Below are 21,575 nucleotides of genomic sequence, written 5' to 3' on the forward strand. Positions count from 1 at the left end.
GTTGTACACACACGTCCAGTGATGTTGTACACACACGTCCAGTGATGTTGTACACACACGTCCAGTGATGTTGTACACACACGTCCAGTGATGTTGAACACACACGTCCAGTGATGTTGAACACACACATCCAGTGATATTGAACACACACATCCAGTGATATTGAACACACACATCCAGTGATGTTGTACACACATGTCCGGTGATGTTGAACACACACGTTCGGTGATGTTGTACACACACGTCCGGTGATGTTGAACACACACGTCCGGTGATGTTGTACACACACGTCCAGTGATGTTGTACACACATGTCCAGTGATGTTGTACACACACGTCCAGTGATGTTGAACACACACGTCCAGTGATGTTGAGCACTTATGTTCAGTGGTTACAATATGTCAAACTTTTTTTGCCACCCAAAGTTTATTTAGTTTTCTTGTGACCCACTAGGATCCAATGGGAGAGTTGCTCTTCTCACTTTATTTCCAGTGTCTATCATTGTCTGATGCCTTCCACAACCCACCAGTCCAGCAATGTCTTACACATAAGACCAGTGATGGTGTACACAGGTTTCGTCCAAAGACACCAAAGTTCATGGCTGCCTGGTCCAAAGCTACTTCCTGGGGGCTGGCCCTTGTGTAGCGTTGCCGGCTTTGTTCCCAGGGCGACGGACTGGCACCTTGGAGACAGGGATTCTGGTCCGGGCTGGGGGAGGGGCATGGGTGGGTGTGTCAGAGGGAGGAGCGGTTGCGTGGACAGAGGAAAGAGCTGATTGGCTCGCAGAGTGAGGGGGTGTGGTCTGTCTGACACTAAGAGGGATTTTGGACTCGCGTGGAAGGCTAGTGCTTCCCTTCATCGAGTGGAAAGAGGAAGAGGAGGAGGAGAAAGGAGGAGTAGTCCGGGCCAGAGGGCTGAGTTTGTACTCACATGCGGAGGTGGAAGGAGTACTCATCAGATCTTCTTCCTCTTCCTCGTCATCAGATCTTTCCAATTCCTCGTTGTAGAGGTCGTAGAGCGCATCGCCAGAGCAGCTGTCACACAATAGGCCAAGCCTCTGGTTCCGCAGGAAGCCGTTGTCTGGCGTTGCCGTGGGGGTTGCAGAGGGCGTATCCCAGTAGCCCTCATCCCTAAGAGCCGGGACATCCTGTTGGGGCAGGACTTCCTCCTTAGTCTCCTTCTTATTGGGCGAGGAGGTTTGGCAAGCGGCGTGAGTGGGGAGTTTAGTCACCCTTCCTCCCCCCACTACAGGGATCTTGCTGAGTCCCAGAGACTTGACCTGGGTGAGTTTCCGCTCTGTACCCCTCGGGGGAGCCAGGTGAGAGTTGGATCGGAGGAAGGTGGGGGAGTTTTCTCCCCCAGAGGGGAGCATGTGCCAGAGCCCCTGCATGTCTGCGTCGTCCACCCCGTCAGGGCTGGCCATCTCCTCCCCACCCCCCATGTAGGCCACCACGCCGCTGCCAGAGGGCTGCTGAGTTGGGGCAGAGTGAGAGGGCATCAGCCGTGCCCTGGCAGGGAGGGGGGCAGGGGCAGAGGCTGTAGTGGAGGTGGAGGTAGGGGTGGAAGGGGTGACATCGGTATTAACGGAGCTTCGTACTCCTCCTCCTCCTCCTTCCCCACTACTAGTGCTACTGCTAGTAGCACTTCCTCCTCCTCCCCCATTTCCTGCCCCCTCCTCTTCTGCATCTGCGATGATGTCACCGCACCCCGTCAGTGAATCGAAGCTCTTGAGTGAAGTGACGTCAGTGAAGAGGACTGAACAGAGCCGGTCCACTGAGGGTTCGGATGGGGGGTCACACTGATCCAGAGGGGGGATGGCCGTTACAGAGGAAATTGACGTTTTGGGTTTTGAGTGGAGGACGGTGCGGAGAGGGGAGGGGGATGGCGTATAGAGGGATTCTGACAGGTTTGTCGTCAAGGCGATTGATTGCGTGAGTGGTGTCGTGGCGTTGTTGGAAGGAGAGGTTCCTGCCGATTCTGTGTTTTGCTCAGCCTCTGAGCTACCATGATCCTCCTGGGGTGGGCGGGGCTGGGGTTCGAGGGTCAGAGTGATGTCTTTCACTAGTTCTGTTAGAATCACTTCCCTCTCTCTCACCTCCGCTACCTCCCCCTCTCCCTCCGTCACGTTCTCCTTCCGTCGCCATTTCATACTACTGAAGAAGCCTTTTAAACCCCTCCCCCTTCTCCCAAACCCTGTATTCTCATTGGCTCTCACACTTCCTCGTCTGAGCAGCGAAAAGAAGCTCAGTGATTTGCTGAGAGACTTCACCTGTCCCGCCTCTGATATTCCGGACTCCTCCCCTCTCTGTCCGTCTGGTTCCAAGCTCGTTAGTCCGTCATGCGTTTTACTCCTGACGAGCTCGTTAGTCGCCCCCACAGAATTCACATTCACAGAATTCCCGTTCCTGTTGACCCCTTTGTTCCTGAAAGAGAAGAATCCGGCCATTCCGGAGCGTCGTTTTCCGAACAGCTTGAAGGCTGCTTTGTTGATCTTCCCTGGCGGCTGGGGATCGCATGGAGGTGGAGGAGGCTCAACGCATTCTGACTGAACCTCCATCTTCTAGCTATCACTATCACTCTATCACTCTTTTACTCTGGCTGTCTCCCTCTGTCTCTCTCACTCTCTCTCTGTCCTGCAGCTTGGTGTTCTCTCGCTTCCTCACTGGTTCTGTCTGACGCTTGCCTGTTGGTTTTCCCTCCCTCTCTCTCTCTCTTTTTTCTCACACACACAAGGTGCTGCCCCTGACTGTATCCATGGCAACTGGTTGCGCTAAGCAGCTTTCGTCAGCGTTGGCGGCTTGCCCATGCCTCTCTCTCTCTCTTCCCCTCCTCGCTCTCCACCCTCAATATACTCCTCCCTCCCCATCCCACCAGCACTATGGATCCCTCTCTTCTTTTCTCTCCTTTATTTATTTATCTATGTATGTTCACGCCCCAGATTTAATACTCCCATCACCGTGAGACAGAGAGAGAGTGACTGTCTTGTGCTGCACTGCTGTATGTGGTTGTGTGTTTGTGGTTGTGTGTAGGTTTTTGTGAGAGTTTTCAATAGTATGAAACAAATTAGCTTGTTTTTGCTTATGAACGTGTGACTGATACAGAACTTACACGATAATGTGTGTGTGTGTGTGTGTGTGTGTGTGTGTGTGTATTTAGATTTAAAAACTTTAAGTAAACAAAACTAAGCCTCTCAAATCCCACTTAGATGAGAAGATTCAGTTGTGTCGTTTTTTTCTGTGTGTGTGTGTGTGTGTGTGTGTGTGTGTGTGTGTGTGTGTGTGTGTGTGTGTGAGAGAGAGAAGTAGGATTTGAGCAGATCTGCTGATCAGCGGTATCTAGAGGATGAAGTAGATTTAGAGAAATATTTCAGCATTGCTAATGTTCTTAACACACACACACAAGACTGCAGACATGTCTCTGTGCATAGCATATTACCCAATCCTCTCTCTCTCAACAAATGTCTGTTTCTTCCACACATTCTGCTTCGTGCTGTCACTCTCAACAAAAGTGTTTCTTCCACAGATTCTGTTTCGTGCTGTCACTCAACAAAAGTGTTTCTTCCACAGATTCTAAGTCATCTAGATGAGCTCTGTGGGTAATATTTTTCTATTCCTCCAATCCTCCCAATCTCCCCGGGCGCCGAAGACGTGGATGTCGATTAAGGCAGCCCCCGCGCACCTCTCTGATTCAGAGGGGTTGGGTTAAATACGGAAGACACATTTCAGTTGAATGCATTCAGTTGTACAACTGACTAGGTATCCCCCTTTCCCTAAGCACCTGACCTACTTTCAGCACCTCTCTCTTCCCTCCTCCATCATCTCCTCTCTTCTTTCCTAGCTTTGAGGCACAATACCCCTTTTCCACCTCATTGCTATCAAACAATGTCTGCATTCACACACTCTCACACACACACACGAGGGCTTCCGCATAGTGAAGCATTGAGAAAGAACTTATGCTCTTTCCCAACCAACTCTGATAGACAGAGCTCACCTAGGTCTGCATGGAGGCCATGTTACCAGGTCACGTTGTCTGCCTGCCTGGAGGCCATGTTACCAGGTCAAGTTGTCTGCCTGCCTGGAGGCCATGTTACCAGGTCAAGTTGTCTGCCTGCCTGGAGGCCATGTTACCAGGTCAAGTTGTCTGCCTGCCTGGAGGCCATGTTACCAGGTCAAGTTGTCTGCCTGCCTGGAGGCCATGTTACCAGGTCAAGTTGTCTGCCTGCCTGGAGGCCATGTTACCAGGTCAAGTTGTCTGCCTGCCTGGAGGCCATGTTACCAGGTCAAGTTGTCTGCCTGCCTGGAGGCCATGTTACCAGGTCAAGTTGTCTGCCTGCCTGGAGGCCATGTTACCAGGTCAAGTCGTCTGCCTGCCTGGAGGCCATGTTACCAGGTCAAGTTGTCTGCCTGCCTGGAGGCCATGTTACCAGGTCAAGTCGTCTGCCTGCCTGGAGGCCATGTTACCAGGTCAAGTTGTCTGCCTGCCTGGATGCCATGTTACCAGGTCAAGTTGTCTGGGTGCCTGGAGGCCAAATTACCAGGTCACGTTGTCTGCCTGCCTGGAGGCCATGTTACCAGGTCAAGTTGTCTGCCTGCCTGGAGGCCAAATTACCAGGTCACGTTGTCTGCCTGCCTGGAGGCCATGTTACCAGGTCAAGTTGTCTGCCTGCCTGGATGCCATGTTACCAGGTCAAGTTGTCTGGGTGCCTGGAGGCCAAATTACCAGGTCACGTTGTCTGGGTGCCTGGAGGCCAAATTACCAGGTCACGTTGTCTGCCTGCCTGGAGGCCATGTTACCAGGTCAAGTCGTCTGCCTGCCTGGAGGCCATGTTACCAGGTCAAGTTGTCTGCCTGCCTGGATGCCATGTTACCAGGTCAAGTTGTCTGGGTGCCTGGAGGCCAAATTACCAGGTCACGTTGTCTGCCTGCCTGGAGGCCATGTTACCAGGTCAAGTTGTCTGCCTGCCTGGATGCCATGTCACCAGGTCAAGTTGTCTGCCTGCCTGGATGCCATGTCACCAGGTCAAGTTGTCTGCCTGCCTGGAGGCCATGTTACCAGGTCAAGTTGTCTGCCTGCCTGGAGGCCATGTTACCAGGTCAAGTTGTCTGTCTGCCTGGAGGACATAACCACTAGGCTACCTGCCGCCCCAAAACCTTATTAGACAGACATCTGTCCAAGGACAGATTTGAGGGATTTAACAGGTCACGTCCTCCGCTCTGAAAGGTGCACTATACACTAAGTACAACCCTTCTTCTAATGCAGAATTAAGAACACACACACACATGTGCATGCAGACAGAAAAGACACTGGTCACCCCTTTGTAGCCCCAGGTGTCCTGTAATGAGGATTGTGGGGGAGTAGGGGCTCCAAGAGGACTGTCTCCCCAGTGTGTCTGGGGCAGGATTACACTAAACCTGTGTGTACTCCCCCAGGATTATGTAGTTCCTGTAATGAATAGAGAGCAGCTTTACATCTTATGAACTGGCAGAGACTCTCCCCACACTCTGACATAATAAGTACACACACATACAGTGCATCCGGAAAGTATTCAAACCCCTTGACTTATTCCACATTTTGTTACAGCCTTGTTCTAAAATGTATTTTACCTCAATCTACACATCATACCCCATTATGAGAAAGAAAAAAACTGTTCTAGAAGTTTTCAAATTTATTAAAAACAAAAACAGGAACATCACATTTACATAAGTATTCAGACCCTTTACTCAGTACTTTGTTGGAGCACCTTTGGCAGCGATTCCAGCCTCAAGTTTTCTTGGTTATGACGCTACAAGCTTGGCACACCTGTATTTGGGGAGTTTCTCCCATTCTTCTCTGCAGATCCTCTCAAGCTCTGTCAGGTTGGAAGGGGAATGTCTCTGCAATGATTTTTTTCAGGTCTCTCCAGAGATGTTCGATTGGATTCAAGTCCGGGCTCTGGCTGGGCCACTCAAGGACATTCAGAGACTTGTCCCGAAGCCACTCCTGCGTTGTGCTTAGGGTTGTTGTCCTGTTGGAAGGAGAACCTTCGCCCCAGTCTGAGGTCCTGAGCGCTCTGGAGCAGGTTTTCATCAAGGATCTCTCTGTACTTTGCGCCGTTCATCTTTCCCTCAATCCTGACTAGTCTTCAAGTCCCTCCCGCTGAAAAACATACCCACAGCTTGATGCTGCCACCACCATGCTTCACCATAGGGATGGTGCCATGTTTCCTCCAGATGTGACAGTTGGCATTCAGGCCAAAGAGTTCAATCTTGGTTTCGTCAGACCAGAGAATCTTGTTTCTCATGGGTGCCTTTTGGCAAACTTCAAGCGGGCTGTCATGTGCCTTTTACTGAGGAGTGGCGTCTGTCTGGCCACTAGACCATAAAGGCCTGATTGGTGGAATGCTGCAGAGATGGTTGTCCTTCTGGAAGGTTCTCCCATCTCCACAGAATAACTCTGGAAATCTATCAAGAGTTACCATCAGGTTCTTGGCTGCCTCTCTGACCAAGACTAGGACTAGTGTATGTGTGCGTACCTCTGTAGTGTCATGGCCGGCTGGGGTATAGAACATGGCAGAATGTTGGAGCGCTCTGGGAAACGGTAGGGGAACCATGTAGTCTAAAATACCTGTTAATGTTTAATGGAAGGTAAAGTGCAACGGTACAAAATGGATTAAGGAGGCCCAGTTCACCACGCAGAAAGAGAGGGAGAAGTGTGTGGGGGAAGGGGGGGGTAGGGGTCTTGTCTATGCAGTCCAACCCTTCACCAGACACTATTGATGGAGTGAGAGTGCAAATACAGAATGTGTGTGTCTGTGTAGTAACAATGACCTCCAGAGCTCTTATAGAACAAGGAGTTCTTTGTCTCAGGCCACAGGGCTTTAGCTGGTCTTTACAGAAAGCTGACACACAACTACAGAGTAGCCATCTTCAGAAGCCAACAATGTGTTATTGAAAGCAGAGACAATCAGCTAGCCAGGCTAGGAATAAAACCAGCCAGGTCACCGGTGATACAAGTCAGTTTCCGATGCCCATCCATGTCGGAGGACGTTGGGAGATGTAGTGGAAACCGGCCAATAGGGGGCCACAGTGAGAGCTGTTACTTTCAAGAATGTTTTGGTTTGGCTAGGTTGTTGTGAACAGAGATGGGCGTAAGCATTCGCCTCTGAGTCAAAAGGTTGCAAGTTTGAATCCAGCAATAGAAAGTTGTTTTTACAAGAGAAAAAAAACAAATCCCATCTCAAACCTTAACCATTCAGAGTTAACGCCTAAAGTTAAAACACTGAAAATTGACAGTTTGGAACATCTTCGAAAATTGACATTTGATTAACATGGACGAACGTCTAATTCTGACATGAGATTGTGAGAGCTGGTAGCAGAAAATAGCTGCTGAGTGTCTTCATTGAGGTTCGTAGAGAACTGGTGAAAAGAGATCACTGCTCAGGCCGAGCATATTCATGGAGAGTTTAGGAGCAAGTAGACTCACACACACTCTACATCGCTGGGGGACAGCAATGTCCTGTTCTCTCGGCACGGGCCATAGTATGACTATACTACACTGTAGTGAGAATCCACTTAAGCCGGGGACCCAAGGAAAATCAAGGAGGGCCTAGTCCTATAGTGACAGTAGTCTGTTAACCTAGTCCTATAGTGACAGTAGTCTGTTAACCTAGTCCTATAGTGACAGTAGTCTGTTAACCTAGTCCTATAGTGACAGTAGTCTGTTAACCTAGTCCTATAGTGACAGTAGTCTGTTAACCTAGTCCTATAGTGACAGTAGTCAGTCTGTTAACCTAGTCCTATAGTGACAGTAGTCTGTTAACCTAGTCCTATAGTGACAGTAGTCAGGGATCTGTTAACCTAGTCCTATAGTGACAGTAGTCTGTTAAGCTAGTCCTATAGTGACAGTAGTCTGTTAACCTAGTCCTATAGTGACAGTAGTCTGTTAACCTAGTCCTATAGTGACAGTAGTCTGTTAACCTAGTCCTATAGTGACAGTAGTCTGTTAACCTAGTCCTATAGTGACAGTAGTCTGTTAACCTAGTCCTATAGTGACAGTAGTCAGTAGTCTGTTAACCTAGTCCTATAGTGACAGTAGTCAGGGATCTGTTAACCTAGTCCTATAGTGACAGTAGTCAGGGATCTGTTAACCTAGTCCTATAGTGACAGTAGTCTGTTAACCTAGTCCTATAGTGACAGTAGTCGGTTAACCTAGTCCTATAGTGACAGTAGTCTGTTAACCTAGTCCTATAGTGACAGTAGTCTGTTAACCTAGTCCTATAGTGACAGTAGGGATCTGTTAACCTAGTCCTATAGTGACAGTAGTCTGTTAACCTAGTCCTATAGTGACAGTAGTCTGTTAACCTAGTCCTATAGTGACAGTAGTCGGTTAACCTAGTCCTATAGTGACAGTAGTCTGTTTAGATGTCAGATCCACCATGATGACAGGGCTAAAAGCAACAGGAGACTGTCTCATTGACTGCTGTCACCGCAGTGTGTTATAGTGACCACCTGCTGGATGTCCACTAACATCAAGGCGGTGACCCGATCCTGTAGGTTCATGCTCTACAACATTCGCAGAGTACGACCCTGCCTCACACAGGAAGCGGCGCAGGTCCTAATCCAGGCACTTGTCATCTCCCGTCTGGATTACTGCAACTCGCTGTTGGCTGGGCTCCCTGCCTGTGCCATTAAACCCCTACAACTCATCCAGAACGCCGCAGCCCGTCTGGTGTTCAACCTTCCCAAGTTCTCTCACGTCACCCCGCTCCTCCGCTCTCTCCACTGGCTTCCAGTTGAAGCTCGCATCCGCTACAAGACCATGGTGATTGCCTACGGAGCTGTGAAGGGAACGGCACCTCCATACCTTCAGGCTCTGATCAGGCCCTACACCCAAACAAGGGCACTGCGTTCATCCACCACTGGCCTGCTGGCCCCCCTACCTCTGAGGAAGCACAGTTCCCGCTCAGCCCAGTCCAAACTGTTCGCTGCTCTGGCACCCCAATGGTGGAACAAGCTCCCTCACGACGCCAGGACAGCGGAGTCAATCACCACCTTCCGGAGACACCTGAAACCCCACCTCTTTAAGGAATACCTAGGATAGGATAAAGTAATCCTTCTAACCCCCCCCCTTAAAATATTTAGATGCACTATTGTAAAGTGGTTGTTCCACTGGATATCATAAGGTGAATGCACCATTTTGTAAGTCGCTCTGGATAAGAGCGTCTGCTAAATGACTTAAATGTAATGTAAATGTAATGTCAGGGAACGATGGCTGTTTTCACTGATTTAACATGGTCTGAAAACTGTCTAGAACTGTCTGAAACATCTTGAAGGCCGATGTGTCTCTCCTCTTAGAATCTGGGATTGATTGGTTAATAACTCTGATAGTATATAGAAAGAGCCTGTCAAATCAGCTCACACACACAGCCTCCTTGCTCTCCTGCTGTCCCCATGTGACCCCTCTAGTGTTCCATGACCCCGAGTTACCATGGCAATGACTTCAAAATGGGGTCATGACCTCATCCAGTCAGACAGAGGTAACCAATTGGATTATCCGATCAATGCAAGAGAACCAGTGGGATGATCTCATCTATGCCATGTCCATGGCTGACTGTTGGACTTGGACATGATGCAGCAACGCCGACATTCAGCATCCATCATCATTCAGATTAAAGTGGAATCATGTTAAAACAGGGTTATTCAAAGTTGATCTGGCTTTGACAGAGGATGGAACAGTTTTAGGACTAAAATCTGTACCTGGCTGTGGTCCCATTGGGAGGATCTCAATATTGAGAACATTAAATATGGGATGTTCACAACAACTCGGCTAGGATCTGATGGTTTAAACATCAAGAGATCAGAGCACAGTGAAGTCTGGAAGGGGTCCTACAGTGCTTTAGTTACTGACTTGAATAATACATAGAACAAACGGTTTCATCTTTTCATTTATTCTCTTTAGAGATTTTCAACATTCATAAAACAGCCTTTCTAAGTGCAGTAAATGCCATAATGTCTCTTTCCACAGAGACGTACATTACAGGCATACAGTACATCCTCATAGGAATATGGCTGAACACGACACACACCAACACACAGTCACACATCTTTCAGTCACCGCATCGCTCAGTCTCCCCCCCATCTCTCCCCCCATTCCAGTCCAATCTCCCCTCCTCCAGTATCCCACAATGCCTCAGCATGTCATGCGGGCCACTCCAAACTCCAGGCTGACCACAGCGGGCTCCACCTTAGCTCCGTATGTCCCCTGCAGGTCTCCGTAGCTCTCCTTGCGCTCTGAACCGCTGCTTCCCTCTACTGTCCGCTCTGTGTCACTGCAGCATTCCTTTGCCTCCTCTCCTACCTCCTCCTGATGCTGCGCCTCCTTATGTCTGAGGGGGGCTCCCAGGATGAGGGAGTGGGGCCGTGTGTGGAGAGGGAGGGTGCGTTGATCTTTAGGGGGGGCCTGGGGGTCTGGGGTGGGGGGGCTGATGCCATGCTTCTGTAGTCTCTGGAGGGAGAGAGAGGAGACCGGGTTAAATTAGGTCACGAGAGAGAGCTATAGAGGGTGAGAGAGAGAGATATAGAGAGGGTGAGAGAGAGAGCTATAGAGAGGGTGAGAGAGAGAGCTATAGAGAGGGTGAGAGAGAGTGATATAGAGAGGGTGAGAGAGAGAGATATAGAGAGGGTGAGAGAGAGAGCTATAGAGGGTGAGAGAGAGAGATATAGAGAGGGTGAGAGAGAGAGCTATAGAGAGGGTGAGAGAGAGAGCTATAGAGAGGGTGAGAGAGAGAGCTATAGAGGGTGAGAGAGAGAGCTATAGAGAGGGTGAGAGAGAGCTATAGAGAGGGTGAGAGAGAGCTATAGAGAGGGTGAGAGAGAGAGCTATAGAGAGGGTGAGAGAGAGAGATATAGAGGGTGAGAGAGAGAGCTATAGAGAGGGTGAGAGAGAGAGCTATAGAGAGGGTGAGAGAGAGAGCTATAGAGAGGGTGAGAGAGAGAGCTATAGAGAGGGTGAGAGAGAGAGCTATAGAGAGGGTGAGAGAGAGAGCTATAGAGAGGGTGAGAGAGAGTGAGAACAAGGAGTGTACTCACAGCCTCCAGTTTCTTTATTGTGTCTTCCAGTTGGCGGTTGCTCTCTTTCAGGGTGAGAACGTTTTTCAGGACAGACTGACGGGGGTGCATGGAACGATCAAACTGGTGGTACATATTCCTCCAGAACCTGACGGGGGGGAATGAGAGAGAGAGAAATTAGGGCAGGGTTGATGAGAGGAGGAGAAAGAGAGCGAGAGAGCGGAGGAGAAAGAGAGCGAGAGAGCGGAGGAGAAAGAGAGCGGAGGAGAAAGAGAGCGGAGGAGAAAGAGAGCGGAGGAGAAAGAGAGCGGAGGAGAAAGAGAGCGATGGAGAGGAGTAACAAAGCTGAGGGAAGGACAGAGAAAAGAGGACTAATGCTTAGGGTAGAGTGGATGAGATTGAAAGAGAGATATAAGGAGAGAGAGCGAGATGAGGTAAACAACTAGATCTTACTTGAGGTGGCAGGGCAGGGTGGAGGGTTCTAGGACGGGGTGTGTCTCTGCGTAGGTGGGGCAGTAGGCGGGGTTTAGGTAGTTCTGCCCCTCACTCAACAGAAACGCCCACAGAGAGTGAGTCCTGTCTTTGAGTCTGGTGGGAGAAGATAGAGTTTAGTAAGTATACTGTGTGTGTATGTGTTTGTGTGTAAAGGAGTGAGTGCGTGTGTATGTTACTCACTGCAGCTCTTCTCTCTGTCTCTGGTTGTTGGCCAGGAAGTTTCCGTACTGACAGGAGTGAACATGTTCATGGATCTGCAGCAGCAGCCACTCATTGAACTCAAACGCCTGAGGAAGAGTAGGCATCATCACCATCATCACTCATGGCTGCTATGTGGTGAGTATTCTGGCACACACACCTACCTGGGGGAACTGTTCCGTGAGCTGCCACACACACTCCAGGAACTGTGTGAAGACGGGGGACACCTCCTTGGGGTCACCATCCAACTGATCACATCTGTCTGCAAACTTGTGTCCAAATGAGATCCAGTCTTTCTCTATGAGGACCTGAACCACAGAGAGAGAACAGAGTTTCTAATGGCATGACATTCCTTTTACCCATCTCTACAGGCATAGGGAAGTTGTGTTGTGTCCTAGCACGAAGCCTTTGATGGTGCGGTAGTACACAGACCTACCACGAAGCCTTTGATGGTGCGGTAGTACACAGACCTACCATGAAGCCTTTGATGGTGCGGTAGTACACAGACCTACCATGAAGCCTTTGATGGTGCGGTAGTACACAGACCTACCATGAAGCCTTTGATGGTGCGGTAGTACACAGACCTACCATGAAGCCTTTGATGGTGCGGTAGTACACAGACCTACCACGAAGCCTTTGATGGTGCGGTAGTACACAGACCTACCATGAAGCCTTTGATGGTGCGGTAGTACACAGACCTACCATGAAGCCTTTGATGGTGCGGTAGTAGGGGTCCATGAGCAGAGCTCCCAGAGAGCAGACCTGGGCTGTCCGATCCCAGCCATCTGAACAGTGGACCAACACACTGGCTCCTTCTACTGTCACTGCCTATGGAGGGAGGAGGGGAGAGAAGAGGAGGAAAACAGAGATTTGTGACCTGTTACCACAAGAAAAGGGCAACCAGTGAAGAACAAACACCATTATAACTACAACCCATATTTATGTTTATTTATTTTCCCTTTTGTCTTTAACTATTTGCACATCATTACAACACTGTATATAGACATAATATGGAAGTTGTGTGTTTAAATGCTAAATTGTAATTACTTCGCCACTATGGCCTATTTATTGCCTTACCTCATTTGCACACACTGTACATAGATTTTTTTCTACTGTATTATTGACTGTATGTGTGTTTATTCCATGTGTAACTCTGTGTTGTTGTATGTGTCAAACTGCTTTGCTTTATCTTGGCCAGGTCGCAGTTGTAAATGAGAACTTGTTCTCAACTGGCCTACCTGGTTAAATAAAGGTGATATATATATATATATATATATAAAATTACATTTGAAATGTCTATTCCTTTGTAACTTTTGTGAGGGTAATGTTTACTGTTCATTTTTTATTGTTTATTATCTACTTCACTTGCTTTGGCAATGTTAACATATGTTTCCCATGCCAATAAAGCCCTTTGAATTGAATTGTGAGAGAGTGAAAGGTTAATCATTGTCATTATCAAAACATGTAACAGATGGTGGATGCAGTCCAGTGAAGACATCCCAACATCAGTGGGACTAACTAGATCTGTAGAGCAGAAGGGGATGGGACTAACTAGATCTGTAGAACAGAAGGGGATGGGACTAACTAGATCTGTAGAGCAGAAGGGGATGGGACTAACTAGATCTGTAGAGCAGAAGGGGATGGGACTAACTAGATCTGTAGAGCAGAAGGGGATGGGACTAACTAGATCTGTAGAGCAGAAGGGGATGGGACTAACTAGATCTGTAGAACAGAAGGGGATGGGACTAACTAGATCTGTAGAGCAGAAGGGGATGGGACTAACTAGATCTGTAGAGCAGAAGGGGATGGGACTAACTAGATCTGTAGAGCAGAAGGGGATGGGACTAACTAGATCTGTAGAGCAGAAGGGGATGGGACTAACTAGCTCTGTAGAACAGAAGGGGATGGGACTAACTAGATCTGTAGAACAGAAGGGGATGGGACTAACTAGATCTGTAGAGCAGAAGGGGATGGGACTAACTAGATCTGTAGAACAGAAGGGGATGGGACTAACTAGCTCTGTAGAGCAGAAGGGGATGGGACTAACTAGATCTGTAGAACAGAAGGGGATGGGACTAACTAGATCTGTAGAGCAGAAGGGGATGGGACTAACTAGATCTGTAGAGCAGAAGGGGATGGGACTAACTAGATCTGTAGAGCAGAAGGGGATGGGACTAACTAGATCTGTAGAGCAGAAGGGGATGGGACTAACTAGATCTGTAGAGCAGAAGGGGATGGGACTAACTAGATCTGTAGAACAGAAGGGGATGGGACTAACTAGATCTGTAGAGCAGAAGGGGATGGGACTAACTAGATCTGTAGAACAGAAGGGGATGGGACTAACTAGATCTGTAGAGCAGAAGGGGATGGGACTAACTAGATCTGTAGAACAGAAGGGGATGGGACTAACTAGATCTGTAGAGCAGAAGGGGATGGGACTAACTAGATCTGTAGAACAGAAGGGGATGGGACTAACTAGATCTGTAGAACAGAAGGGGATGGGACTAACTAGCTCTGTAGAGCAGAAGGGGATGGGACTAACTAGATCTGTAGAGCAGAAGGGGATGGGACTAACTAGATCTGTAGAACAGAAGGGGATGGGACTAACTAGATCTGTAGAGCAGAAGGGGATGGGACTAACTAGCTCTGTAGAGCAGAAGGGGATGGGACTAACTAGCTCTGTAGAGCAGAAGGGGATGGGACTAACTAGATCTGTAGAACAGAAGGGGATGGGACTAACTAGATCTGTAGAGCAGAAGGGGATGGGACTAACTAGATCTGTAGAGCAGAAGGGGATGGGACTAACTAGATCTGTAGAGCAGAAGGGGATGGGACTAACTAGATCTGTAGAGCAGAAGGGGATGGGACTAACTAGATCTGTAGAACAGAAGGGGATTGGACTAACTAGATCTGTAGAACAGAAGGGGATGGGACTAACTAGATCTGTAGAGCAGAAGGGGATGGGACTAACTAGATCTGTAGAACAGAAGGGGATGGGACTAACTAGATCTGTAGAACAGAAGGGGATGGGACTAACTAGATCTGTAGAGCAGAAGGGGATGGGACTAACTAGATCTGTAGAGCAGAAGGGGATGGGACTAACTAGATCTGTAGAACAGAAGGGGATGGGACTAACTAGATCTGTAGAGCAGAAGGGGATGGGACTAACTAGATCTGTAGAACAGAAGGGGATGGGACTAACTAGATCTGTAGAACAGAAGGGGATGGGACTAACTAGCTCTGTAGAGCAGAAGGGGATGGGACTAACTAGATCTGTAGAGCAGAAGGGGATGGGACTAACTAGATCTGTAGAACAGAAGGGGATGGGACTAACTAGATCTGTAGAGCAGAAGGGGATGGGACTAACTAGCTCTGTAGAGCAGAAGGGGATGGGACTAACTAGCTCTGTAGAGCAGAAGGGGATGGGACTAACTAGATCTGTAGAACAGAAGGGGATGGGACTAACTAGATCTGTAGAGCAGAAGGGGATGGGACTAACTAGATCTGTAGAGCAGAAGGGGATGGGACTAACTAGATCTGTAGAGCAGAAGGGGATGGGACTAACTAGATCTGTAGAGCAGAAGGGGATGGGACTAACTAGATCTGTAGAACAGAAGGGGATTGGACTAACTAGATCTGTAGAACAGAAGGGGATGGGACTAACTAGATCTGTAGAGCAGAAGGGGATGGGACTAACTAGATCTGTAGAACAGAAGGGGATGGGACTAACTAGATCTGTAGAACAGAAGGGGATGGGACTAACTAGATCTGTAGAGCAGAAGGGGATGGGACTAACTAGATCTGTAGAGCAGAAGGGGATGGGACTAACTAGATCTGTAGAGCAGAAGGGGATGGGACTAACTAGATCTGTAGAACAGAAGGGGATGGGACTAACTAGATCTGTAGAACAGAAGGGGATGGGACTAACTAGATCTGTAGAACAGAAGGGGATGGGACTAACTAGATCTGTAGAGCAGAAGGGGATGGGACTAACTAGCTCTGTAGAACAGAAGGGGATGGGACTAACTAGATCTGTAGAACAGAAGGGGATGGGACTAACTAGATCTGTAGAACAGAAGGGGATGGGACTAACTAGATCTGTAGAGCAGAAGGGGATGGGACTAACTAGATCTGTAGAGCAGAAGGGGATGGGACTAACTAGATCTGTAGAACAGAAGGGGATGGGACTAACTAGATCTGTAGAGCAGAAGGGGATGGGACTAACTAGATCTGTAGAGCAGAAGGGGATGGGATTAACTAGATCTGTAGAACAGAAGGGGATGGGACTAACTAGATCTGTAGAACAGAAGGGGATGGGACTAACTAGATCTGTAGAACAGAAGGGGATGGGACTAACTAGATCTGTAGAACAGAAGGGGATGGGACTAACTAGATCTGTAGAACAGAAGGGGATGGGACTAACTAGCTCTGTAGAGCAGAAGGGGATGGGACTAACTAGCTCTGTAGAGCAGAAGGGGATTGGACTAACTAGCTCTGTAGAGCAGAAGGGGATGGGACTAACTAGATCTGTAGAACAGAAGGGGATGGGACTAACTAGATCTGTAGAACAGAAGGGGATGGGACTAACTAGCTCTGTAGAACAGAAGGGGATGGGACTAACTAGATCTGTAGAACAGAAGGGGATGGGACTAACTAGATCTGTAGAGCAGAAGGGGATTGGACTAACTAGATCTGTAGAACAGAAGGGGATGGGACTAACTAGATCTGTAGAACAGAAGGGGATGGGACTAACTAGATCTGTAGAGCAGAAGGGGATGGGACTAACTAGATCTGTAGAACAGAAGGGGATGGGACTAACTAGATCTGTAGAACAGAAGGGGATGGGACTAACTAGATCTGTAGAACAGAAGGGGATGGGACTAACTAGATCTGTAGAGCAGAAGGGGATGGGACTAACTAGATCTGTAGAGCAGAAGGGGATGGGACTAACTAGATCTGTAGAGCAGAAGGGGATGGGACTAACTAGATCTGTAGAGCAGAAGGGGATGGGACTAACTAGATCTGTAGAGCAGAAGGGGATGGGATTAACTAGATCTGTAGAACAGAAGGGGATGGGACTAACTAGATCTGTAGAACAGAAGGGGATGGGACTAACTAGATCTGTAGAACAGAAGGGGATGGGACTAACTAGATCTGTAGAACAGAAGGGGATGGGACTAACTAGATATGTAGAACAGAAGGGGATGGGACTAACTAGATCTGTAGAGCAGAAGGGGATGGGACTAACTAGATCTGTAGAGCAGAAGGGGATGGGACTAACTAGATCTGTAGAACAGAAGGGGATGGGACTAACTAGATCTGTAGAACAGAAGGGGATTGGACTAACTAGATCTGTAGAACAGAAGGGGATGGGACTAACTAGATCTGTAGAACAGAAGGGGATGGGACTAACTAGATCTGTAGAGCAGAAGGGGATGGGACTAACTAGATCTGTAGAGCAGAAGGGGATGGGACTAACTAGATCTGTAGAACAGAAGGGGATTGGACTAACTAGATCTGTAGAACAGAAGGGGATGGGACTAACTAGATCTGTAGAGCAGAAGGGGATTGGACTAACTAGATCTGTAGAGCAGAAGGGGATTGGACTAACTAGATCTGTAGAGCAGAAGGGGATGGGACTAACTAGATCTGTAGAGCAGAAGGGGATGGGACTAACTAGATCTGTAGAGCAGAAGGGGATGGGACTAACTAGATCTGTAGAGCAGAAGGGGATGGGACTAACTAGATCTGTAGAACAGAAGGGGATGGGACTAACTAGATCTGTAGAGCAGAAGGGGATGGGACTAACTAGATCTGTAGAGCAGAAGGGGATGGGACTAACTAGATCTGTAGAGCAGAAGGGGATGGGACTAACTAGATCTGTAGAACAGAAGGGGATGGGACTAACTAGATCTGTAGAACAGAAGGGGATGGGACTAACTAGATCTGTAGAACAGAAGGGGATGGGACTAACTAGATCTGTAGAGCAGAAGGGGATGGGACTAACTAGATCTGTAGAACAGAAGGGGATGGGACTAACTAGATCTGTAGAGCAGAAGGGGATGGGACTAACTAGATCTGTAGAACAGAAGGGGATGGGACTAACTAGATCTGTAGAACAGAAGGGGATGGGACTAACTAGCTCTGTAGAGCAGAAGGGGATGGGACTAACTAGCTCTGTAGAGCAGAAGGGGATGGGACTAACTAGCTCTGTAGAGCAGAAGGGGATGGGACTAACTAGCTCTGTAGAGCAGAAGGGGATGGGACTAACTAGATCTGTAGAACAGAAGGGGATGGGACTAACTAGATCTGTAGAACAGAAGGGGATGGGACTAACTAGCTCTGTAGAACAGAAGGGGATGGGACTAACTAGATCTGTAGAACAGAAGGGGATGGGACTAACTAGATCTGTAGAGCAGAAGGGGATTGGACTAACTAGATCTGTAGAACAGAAGGGGATGGGACTAACTAGATCTGTAGAGCAGAAGGGGATGGGACTAACTAGATCTGTAGAGCAGAAGGGGATGGGACTAACTAGATCTGTAGAACAGAAGGGGATGGGACTAACTAGATCTGTAGAACAGAAGGGGATGGGACTAACTAGATCTGTAGAACAGAAGGGGATGGGACTAACTAGATCTGTAGAACAGAAGGGGATGGGACTAACTAGATCTGTAGAGCAGAAGGGGATGGGACTAACTAGATCTGTAGAGCAGAAGGGGATTGGACTAACTAGATCTGTAGAACAGAAGGGGATGGGACTAACTAGATCTGTAGAACAGAAGGGGATGGGACTAACTAGATCTGTAGAACAGAAGGGGATGGGACTAACTAGCTCTGTAGAGCAGAAGGGGATGGGACTAACTAGATCTGTAGAACAGAAGGGGATGGGACTAACTAGATCTGTAGAACAGAAGGGGATGGGACTAACTAGATCTGTAGAACAGAAGGGGATGGGACTAACTAGATCTGTAGAGCAGAAGGGGATGGGACTAACTAGATCTGTAGAGCAGAAGGGGATGGGACTAACTAGATCTGTAGAGCAGAAGGGGATGGGACTAACTAGATCTGTAGAACAGAAGGGGATGGGACTAACTAGATCTGTAGAACAGAAGGGGATGGGACTAACTAGATCTGTAGAACAGAAGGGGATGGGACTAACTAGATCTGTAGAACAGAAGGGGATGGGACTAACTAGATCTGTAGAGCAGAAGGGGATGGGACTAACTAGATCTGTAGAGCAGAAGGGGATGGGACTAACTAGATCTGTAGAACAGAAGGGGATGGGACTAACTAGATCTGTAGAACAGAAGGGGATTGGACTAACTAGATCTGTAGAACAGAAGGGGATGGGACTAACTAGATCTGTAGAACAGAAGGGGATGGGACTAACTAGATCTGTAGAGCAGAAGGGGATGGGACTAACTAGATCTGTAGAGCAGAAGGGGATGGGACTAACTAGATCTGTAGAGCAGAAGGGGATGGGACTAACTAGATCTGTAGAACAGAAGGGGATTGGACTAACTAGATCTGTAGAACAGAAGGGGATGGGACTAACTAGATCTGTAGAGCAGAAGGGGATTGGACTAACTAGATCTGTAGAGCAGAAGGGGATTGGACTAACTAGATCTGTAGAGCAGAAGGGGATGGGACTAACTAGATCTGTAGAGCAGAAGGGGATGGGACTAACTAGATCTGTAGAGCAGAAGGGGATGGGACTAACTAGATCTGTAGAACAGAAGGGGATGGGACTAACTAGATCTGTAGAACAGAAGGGGATGGGACTAACTAGATCTGTAGAGCAGAAGGGGATGGGACTAACTAGATCTGTAGAACAGAAGGGGATGGGACTAACTAGATCTGTAGAACAGAAGGGGATGGGACTAACTAGATCTGTAGAACAGAAGGGGATGGGACTAACTAGATCTGTAGAACAGAAGGGGATGGGACTAACTAGATCTGTAGAGCAGAAGGGGATGGGACTAACTAGATCTGTAGAACAGAAGGGGATGGGACTAACTAGATCTGTAGAGCAGAAGGGGATGGGACTAACTAGATCTGCAGAACAGAAGGGGATGGGACTAACTAGATCTGTAGAACAGAAGGGGATGGGACTAACTAGATCTGTAGAGCAGAAGGGGATGGGACTAACTAGATCTGTAGAGCAGAAGGGGATGGGACTAACTAGATCTGTAGAACAGAAGGGGATGGGACTAACTAGATCTGTAGAGCAGAAGGGGATGGGACTAACTAGATCTGTAGAGCAGAAGGGGATGGGACTAACTAGATCTGTAGAGCAGAAGGGGATGGGACTAACTAGATCTGTAGAACAGAAGGGGATGGGACTAACTAGATCTGTAGAGCAGAAGGGGATGGGACTAACTAGATCTGTAGAACAGAAGGGGATGGGACTAACTAGCTCTGTAGAACAGAAGGGGATGGGACTAACTAGATCTGTAGAGCAGAAGGGGATGGGACTAACTAGATCTGTAGAACAGAAGGGGATGGGACTAACTAGCTCTGTAGAACAGAAGGGGATGGGACTAACTAGATCTGTAGAGCAGAAGGGGATGGGACTAACTAGATCTGTAGAACAGAAGGGGATTGGACTAACTAGATCTGTAGAGCAGAAGGGGATTGGACTAACTAGCTCTGTAGAGCAGAAGGGGATGGGACTAACTAGCTCTGTAGAACAGAAGGGGATGGGACTAACTAGATCTGTAGAACAGAAGGGGATGGGACTAACTAGATCTGTAGAACAGAAGGGGATGGGACTAACTAGATCTGTAGAGCAGAAGGGGATGGGACTAACTAGATCTGTAGAACAGAAGGGGATGGGACTAACTAGATCTGTAGAACAGAAGGGGATGGGACTAACTAGCTCTGTAGAACAGAAGGGGATGGGACTAACTAGATCTGTAGAACAGAAGGGGATGGGACTAACTAGATCTGTAGAACAGAAGGGGATTGGACTAACTAGATCTGTAGAACAGAAGGGGATGGGACTAACTAGCTCTGTAGAGCAGAAGGGGATGGGACTAACTAGATCTGTAGAGCAGAAGGGGATGGGACTAACTAGATCTGTAGAGCAGAAGGGGATGGGACTAACTAGATCTGTAGAACAGAAGGGGATGGGACTAACTAGATCTGTAGAACAGAAGGGGATGGGACTAACTAGATCTGTAGAGCAGAAGGGGATGGGACTAACTAGCTCTGTAGAGCAGAAGGGGATTGGACTAACTAGATCTGTAGAACAGAAGGGGATGGGACTAACTAGATCTGTAGAGCAGAAGGGGATTGGACTAACTAGATCTGTAGAACAGAAGGGGATGGGACTAACTAGATCTGTAGAGCAGAAGGGGATGGGACTAACTAGATCTGTAGAGCAGAAGGGGATTGGACTAACTAGATCTGTAGAACAGAAGGGGATGGGACTAACTAGATCTGTAGAGCAGAAGGGGATGGGACTAACTAGATCTGTAGAGCAGAAGGGGATTGGACTAACTAGATCTGTAGAACAGAAGGGGATGGGACTAACTAGATCTGTAGAACAGAAGGGGATGGGACTAACTAGATCTGTAGAACAGAAGGGGATTGGAGGCCCATGGCCTTACCTTGGTGAGGAAGATGGCTGCGTCTACCACAGCTTTGACGTGTCGTAGCCAACCACAGCTCTCCAAGCCCAGCAGGTAGTCATTCACTGACAGAGAACGAGTTCCCACCACTAAGAGACAGAGAGAGGTAGAGGGAGTCTGAGTGTCTGTCTGTGCTGAGTGAGTGAGTGAGTGAGTGAGTGAGTGAGTGAGTGAGTGAGTGAGTGAGTGAGTGAGTGAGTGAG

At 48.3% G+C, this 21,575-nt stretch overlaps 2 protein-coding genes across 2 annotated transcripts in view; both read right to left on the minus strand.

Annotated features, from left to right (window-relative positions):
• Positions 1 to 608: 608 nt before the first annotated feature.
• LOC106590585 (APC membrane recruitment protein 2-like) lies at positions 609 to 3,199 on the minus strand. The gene has a single exon (XM_014181698.2). The coding sequence runs from the start codon at positions 2,554 to 2,556 to the stop codon at positions 616 to 618; it is 1,941 nt and encodes a 646-aa protein (XP_014037173.2). The 5' UTR covers positions 2,557 to 3,199; the 3' UTR covers positions 609 to 615.
• Positions 3,200 to 9,908: 6,709 nt separating this feature from the next.
• The window catches only part of LOC106590572 (myotubularin-related protein 6), a 32,931-nt gene continuing 21,264 nt past the window's right edge, over positions 9,909 to 21,575 (minus strand). Inside the window, exons 8-14 of the mRNA XM_014181681.2 lie at positions 21,352 to 21,461; positions 12,440 to 12,565; positions 11,902 to 12,045; positions 11,720 to 11,826; positions 11,498 to 11,632; positions 11,066 to 11,192; positions 9,909 to 10,481 (exon numbers count right to left, since the gene is read on the minus strand). Of these exons, the coding sequence (XP_014037156.2) occupies positions 10,167 to 10,481; positions 11,066 to 11,192; positions 11,498 to 11,632; positions 11,720 to 11,826; positions 11,902 to 12,045; positions 12,440 to 12,565; positions 21,352 to 21,461 (1,064 nt within the window). The 3' untranslated portion in view covers positions 9,909 to 10,166. The remainder of the gene's footprint in view (positions 10,482 to 11,065; positions 11,193 to 11,497; positions 11,633 to 11,719; positions 11,827 to 11,901; positions 12,046 to 12,439; positions 12,566 to 21,351; positions 21,462 to 21,575) is intronic.

Source organism: Salmo salar, chromosome ssa29 (genome assembly GCF_905237065.1).
Source record: "Salmo salar chromosome ssa29, Ssal_v3.1, whole genome shotgun sequence".
Lineage (NCBI taxonomy): Eukaryota > Metazoa > Chordata > Actinopteri > Salmoniformes > Salmonidae > Salmo > Salmo salar.

Coding starts and splice junctions, on each gene's coding strand:
- LOC106590585 (XM_014181698.2), bottom strand. CDS start 2,556: ATGGAGGTTCAGTCAGAATGCGTTGAGCCTCCTCCACCTCCATGCGAT.